This window comes from Mus pahari, chromosome X (assembly GCF_900095145.1).
Source record: "Mus pahari chromosome X, PAHARI_EIJ_v1.1, whole genome shotgun sequence".
NCBI lineage: Eukaryota > Metazoa > Chordata > Mammalia > Rodentia > Muridae > Mus > Mus pahari.
The window spans coordinates 131,327,102-131,333,850 of record NC_034613.1 but is presented as its reverse complement, the minus strand read 5'-3'; the positions used below and the strand labels follow the sequence as shown (position 1 = coordinate 131,333,850).

Genomic DNA, 6,749 nt, shown 5'->3' with positions numbered 1-6,749 from the left:
AGATTTAGGATTGGTAAAAATCCTTTCCCAATCTGTTGGTGGCCTTTGTGTCTTATTGACAGTGTTTTTTGCCTTACAAAAGCTTTGCAATTTTATGAGGTCCCATTTGTCGATTCTCAATCTTATAGCAGAAGCCATTGCTGTTCTGTTCAGGAAATTTTCCTCTGTGCCCATATCTTCGAGGAGTTTCCCCACTTTCTCCTCTAAGTTTCAGTGACTCTCGTTTTATGTGGAGTTCCTTGATCCACTTAGACATGAGTTTAGTACAAGGAGATAAGAAAGGATCAATTCGCATTCTTCTAAGTGATAAGCACCAGGTGAGCCAGCACCATGTGTTGAACATGCTGTCTTTTTTTCCACTGGATGGTTTTAGCTCCTTTGTCAAAGATCAAGTGACCATAGGTGTGTGGGTTCATTTCTGGGTCATCAGTTCTATTCCATTCATCTACCTGTCTGTCACTGTACCAGTACCATGCAGTTTTTATCACAATTGCTCTGTAGTACAACTTGAGATTAACTGACAGACGTTGTGTTCTTTTTTCTCTTCTCTTCGCTTCTCTTCTCTTCTCTTCTCTTCTCTTCTCTTCTCTTCTTTTCTTTTTTTAAATCTTTGTGATAGGGTTTCTCTGTGTAGCCCTGGCTATCCTGGAACTCACTCTGTAGACTAGGCTGGGCTCTAACTCAGATATCTGCCTGCCTCTACCTCCTGATTATTGGGATTAAAGGTGTGTGCCACCACTGCCCGGCTTGTTTGTTTATTTTAATGGTGCTGAGCCTGGAACCCAAGACCTCTTGGATACTAGGCAAATCCTTTATCACTGACCTATACACCAGCCCTCCTTTGTTTTTTTTTTAATATTTCTATATATACACATCAGAGTTTATATATTCAGTAAATACGGTTTCTTTTAACATTTGTGTATGTTGGGGGGGGGGTATGCATTCACATACCACAGCATGTGTATGGACGTTAGAGTACAATTGGTATGAGAATGGAACTCAAGTCATCAGACTTGGCAACAAGCACCTTTATCTGCTGACTTACCTCTTTGGCTCATATAAACAAGGAAGTTTATATTTAACCAGGAGGCCTTCTCCTCCCACTGGTTTTCCAAAACCCCCACTATTTGATGATGCAAAGACTAACACACCCAATCTGGATGAATTCTGCCTAGGCTGTATGTAATTTGGCTATACTTACTTTGGGCACCATCTTGGGATCATCCTAACAAATGTCCCCATGCCTCTCTGTGCACTACAGCAAGAACTCATTGACAGTATCAGCCGCAAGCTGCAGGTGCTCCGGGAAGCACGTGAGAGCCTGCTGGAAGACATCCAAGCCAACAATGCTCTTGGGGATGAGGTGGAAGCCATTGTGAAAGATGTCTGCAAGCCCAATGAGTTCGACAAGTTCCGGATGTTCATTGGAGACCTGGACAAAGTGGTGAACCTCCTGCTGTCACTGTCAGGACGCCTGGCCCGTGTGGAAAATGCCCTTAATAATTTAGATGACAATCCTTCTCCTGGAGATCGGGTACATGCAAATCCATCTGTCTGGGAAATGGGAAGTGTTGAGAATCCTTCAGAGAAGCTGTCCTTAAGGTGCTAAGAAAGTCAGCTCTTAAGAAGCATCATACTATTTGTACATGGCCTGTGTACTGTCTAGAGCATGGTGCCCTGATACATCTGGGGTCCATTCTCTTGGTTTCCTTTCAAATGACAGAACAAGCTAAGTAGATGCAGGGAGTCAGGGGCATTCTAAGCATGTGACACCATGTGTACCCTCAGTTTTCTTGTAGTCAAAAGAAAAGAAGTGTCTTCCTTTCTGGCTTTATTTCATGGGTTGTATTTTAGTCAAACTCTACATTCTTTGCATATTATGGAACTTAAAATCCTTATTAAGGAAATACCTAACATACTCTCCTACTACTATCTCAGTAGCCTTCAGGCACCTATGTGGTTTCAACAGCCTGAAACACATTTATAGACCCAGTTAATGTCTGCTTATTTTCTGACTAGAGTATGTTGGCCTTACCTGGCCTCTTGCCATGAAAATATCTTATTCGTTTGTCTTGAGCCTGACAAAGCAAGGTGCTCTCTAAAGTTTGAATGGTCATGGGCATGCCAAAAAGAGGTTCTGGTTCAGGACACATTTAGTAACAATTAACAAACAACCTCTTTTTCCTGACCTCTTTCTGCCATTCTCAATGTGAAGATGTTGAATGCATTCAGCTCTTCCTTTCTTAGCTTTCTTCATCTTGGAGTTGGTAGGGCTTCTATTGGATGTGAGTATTCTGTAAACTGTAAGCAGTAACTGTGAGTTTTATGTGTTAGAGACAATGGTTGTCTGTATCTTGACCTTAAGCAAGATACTGTACACCCCCCTCCCCCGCCCAAACAGGACATGGTAAGGAGTTGAGGGCTGTTCCATTACAAACTTCCCAGCAGTTCTGTCCTTTCTTTGTGTCTTGCTTTTCTGTACCTTTCTTTGTCTTTGTAGCACTTGTCAATCTTAGTCTCTGTATGTGTGTGCTTCTCCCTCTCCTCCTCACCCTCTCATTCTAGAGATTGAACCCATGGTCTCACTTAGACTAGGAACTAACACAGAGTTATAGCCTCAATCTTATTTTTGCTTTCTGCCCAACCTCCTGAGTAGCTGAGATTACAAGCCTGTGTCTCCAGGCTCACCTTTATCATAGTATTACCCCTTTGCAATTTTGGAACTAACAGATGCCCAAAGTCCTTTGCCCCTTTGAAGCATGTCATAACTTTGTAGTTGCTAGTCCCTTATTTTAAGGCACATGGGGGTGGGGGGAGAAGAAGGCACAGAGAAAGGAAACTGAGAAAGGGCCTACGAGTAGCTTTTGAGAGGAGTAGGGAAGGAAGAAATGTAGAGAAGCTAGCCACAGTTACATGTAGACTACATCCTAGTCATTCCTATGGGGATCCCATGTGGCTTCAATATTTCCATGGATTGCTATGAGATAAGTCTCCAAAAGCTGCAGGGCTTTTAAGGGGTTAGCCAGTCTCTGCTTTAGTCATTCCTCAACTGAACTTTCTGTCTCCCTTCCCCTTAATAGCAGTCACTGTTGGAGAAACAGAGAGTCCTAACTCAGCAGCATGAGGATGCCAAGGAGCTTAAAGAGAATCTTGACCGTCGTGAGCGCATTGTGTTTGACATCCTGGCCACCTACCTCAGCGAGGAGAACCTGGCTGACTATGAGCACTTCGTGAAGATGAAGTCAGCTCTCATCATTGAGCAGCGAGAGCTGGAAGATAAAATCCACCTGGGTGAAGAGCAGCTCAAGTGTTTGTTTGACAGCCTACAGCCTGAGAGAAGCAAATGAGAGGCCCATTCCTGTAGATGGTGGACACTGAGCCTTGGAGATTAATGCCTGGGACTACAAGAGTGAACCCAAGCCTATTTGCCCATCTCTGGAGAGACACACTCTGGAGCCACAAGGCTAGTAAAAAAGCAATAATGTCCTGCTAGTATGTGATGATTTATTTATGATTTTCATTTCTGTTGGTTTGCTGAACATAGTTTTGTATCACATGTTATTTCACAGAATGCCAGGCTTTGCTAGTCAACAAGGGTTCCCTAGCCCTCCTTTGCAGCAGTGGCACCAGTGTTCCTTTCTCGTGTAGATGCCAAATACAGTACTACAGTTCATGAAAGGAAAGACCCTTGTGATTTAGCCAGGCGTGGGCTGCTGTGTGTTCTGTGCTTGTTCATTTAACAATGTGAGCATTTATCATTCTGTCACGGTGACATTCTCTGACTCCGTAAAAATCAGTGATGATAATTTATTCATGTGTGGAAAACATGAACAATTTCCTAGTAGTTAAAAACTAACTATAAAATAAACAACCTACATATTGGATTCATTCATTCTAAGATTAAAATTATCACATAACTTGTGTGCATGTTTTGAAACACCCTAAACAGATATCTAGTATCCTTCTTGTCACATCTTAAATAATTTCTAGCCAAGTGATATTAATTGGATAAAAGTGTGTCTGCTAATAATGTTATTGCTTGCTTTTTATTTCCTGAGACCAATGGAATATTTTGAAGTTTCCTTCCCCGGAATACTAATTTGTATACATGATCTTTAATGATAATCAGTGGCTTATCTCTTTTTATGTCTGTTACCATGGGCCACATGCCATGTAACCTAAGACTTAAGACTCCATCTAGAGGTCAGAGGTCCTGTGGAGTGACTAGTGCTTACATTTGAAACAGAGTTTTGTCCTTAACAGTTCAAATGGCAAGATGACAAATAGAGTGTTACTCATTAAAGCTACACTGTCATTCCGTTGGTTTCCAGTTGACAGGATAGAGATTGGGAAAAGACATTTTTAAATCATGTGTCTGACTTGTTGCTCATTTTGTTTTTGCTAATATTTGTTTGTTTTAGAAGAGTCTAACCCAGATTGGCTTCAAACTCCCTAGGTAGTCCAATGACCTTGAACTCCTGATCCTCCTGCCTCCATTTCCTGAGTTCTGGGTTTAGCAGCATATCCTACTTCATGACTTTATACATCTATTTGATAAAGGATTTGTATAAAGAACTTCCTACACCCAACAGTAGAAATTGTTTGAAAAAAAAATGGGCAAAAGACTTGACTAGAAACTTCACCAAAGAGGATATATGTATGGCAGATAAACACATGAGAAATGTTCAGCTATCGATGGCGTATATAACTTGCTTATGTTAAATGTGTGTAGACTTGGTGTTCAAAAGGTGTTTATGTAACTAAGTGCATGGTAAGTGATGAACAAGTCCTCTGGTGACTTGATATTTAGGCATCACTAGTCTTTGTTCTATCAAGGGATTATTTAATTTGTATGTTCCCCTGAGACTGCAGCAGATACAAAGATTCCCCTTTCTTAGCAGTAGCCACACCTTTTCCAGAATACACTTACATCCATGTGTATGTGTACGTGTTCACATTCCCACACACAGTTGTCTAAGGACTAGAATCCATGCTTCTTGAGCCAGAAGAACAGACATTGACAGCAGAAGCTCTGGTGAAGATGATATAGTGTCCTCCATACAGCTGAGTCAAGATGGGCGAGCTTCTGTACTACAGACCATGGATGACATGGTTTATAGCTTATCAATGTCAGTCAGAAGAAAATCTTTGCAAAAGTGTTGATTCCTGTTAAATGAAACTACTCTACCTTTTGAAGTCCCCGATCTGCCACTGCAGCCTCTTTCTCCTTCCACTTGGTCATCCCTTGCTGTGAATGTGAGTCATATCAGAAAACACGATATTGGCTCTCCACAAACTTTCCAAGGAGTTGCAGACTATTTTGTTTTTAATTTACACCAAGCTATTTACCTGTGGTTCTTTACCCTCAAATACAGTGTTGTGAACATTTTAATGATATGTGTGTAACATGTGAGTAATGGAATTTTGTTTGTCTGTAACCTGCTTTTTCATGTTGCTTCAAGCTTGTCTGTTATGGGAAACAATATGTAGTGCTCTAGCATGCTTGTAATGAAACACATAACAATTATGACCTTCCTATCCATTCTCTGCTTGCCTGTTCCATGTCTGATTAGCAGGGACCCAAGAATTCCAGAGAGTCCATGTACATAATGTCTATGACTTGTGATATTACTGCATAAGAAACAATCTGGTGCTAATGTTTGGTCCTTGTGGTCCTTGGCATGCATAGGCATGGGCATGGGCACGGGCACAGCTATGGAACTCTCTGTACATATACTGACCTTGCTTGTGGTCAGCTTTTGTGGCTTTACCCTGAACTCTGCCCTGGCAAATATGCACATTCGTGCTTGATGCTTACCAGTTATCAGCAGATCCTCTTGCTTGACTTTAACAAAATAAATAGTGTCTCTTCAAATGAAAGTAGAATGTCTTTATTTCCTACTATATAGCTTTGTAAAAAGAATAAAAATACCAGTGCTGGGCATGTAGCCCACAGGAAAAGGGTTTGAACATGGTGCCCTGAGTTCAAATAGTAGCATTTCTCCTCCAGAAACTATACTAAACCAGGCACTGTAGGGAACACCTGCAATCCCAGTCCTTAGCGTAGTGTCCAGCTGGACCACACAGCACAGTTTTTCCTTCTGTATACTGGTGCCAAACATATCCCTAAAGGGGCATACTAGATAAAATTCTTGTGATTTAGCTTGAAGCAGGCTGCTGTGTATTTTGTCCTTTCTAAGTCAACAGTATGAACACTTATCACATATGTCATAATTCTGTATAGAAATATAAATGGTTTCCTTGTAGTTAAAAACAAACTAAAATGAACAGCATACATGTTGAGTGTACTCAAAGATTAAAATCTTTTTTTGTTGTTTTGTTTTTGTTTTTCAAGACAGGGTTTCTCTGTATAGCCCTGGCTGTCCTGGAACTCACTTTGTAGACTAGGCTGGCCTTGAACTCAGAAATCTGCCTGCCTCTGCCTCCTGAGTGCTGGGATTAAAGGCATGTGCCACCACGCCCAGCAAGGATTAAAATCTTAAATGAATTAACATACCTATTACAATGCTATTTTTTTGCTTTTTTATTAGATATTTTCTTTGTTTTACATTTCAAATGCTATCCCGAAAGTTCCCTATACACTCCACCGACCCTGCTCACCTACCCACCCACTCCCACTTCTTGGCCCTGGCCTTCCCCTGTACTGGGGCATATAAAGTTTGCAAGACCAAGGGGCCTCTCTTCCCAATGATGGCCGATTAGGCCATCTTCTGCTACATGTGCAGCTA

At 41.4% G+C, this 6,749-nt stretch overlaps 1 protein-coding gene across 6 annotated transcripts in view; it reads left to right on the top strand.

The window, feature by feature from the left end:
* The window catches only part of Shroom2 (shroom family member 2), a 158,109-nt gene extending 151,955 nt beyond the window's left edge, over nt 1-6,154 (top strand). For 5 of the 6 annotated variants that reach the window (XM_021187851.2, XM_021187850.2, XM_029534183.1 and 2 more), the window contains 2 exons: nt 1,262-1,534; nt 3,081-4,404. In XM_021187851.2, the coding sequence (XP_021043510.1) occupies nt 1,262-1,534; nt 3,081-3,347 (540 nt within the window). In that variant the 3' untranslated portion in view covers nt 3,348-4,404. Of the gene's footprint in view, nt 1-1,261; nt 1,535-3,080 lie in introns of all 6 variants that reach the window. The other variant, XM_021187853.2, reaches the window with a different exon arrangement.
* Nucleotides 6,155-6,749: the final 595 nt, after the last annotated feature.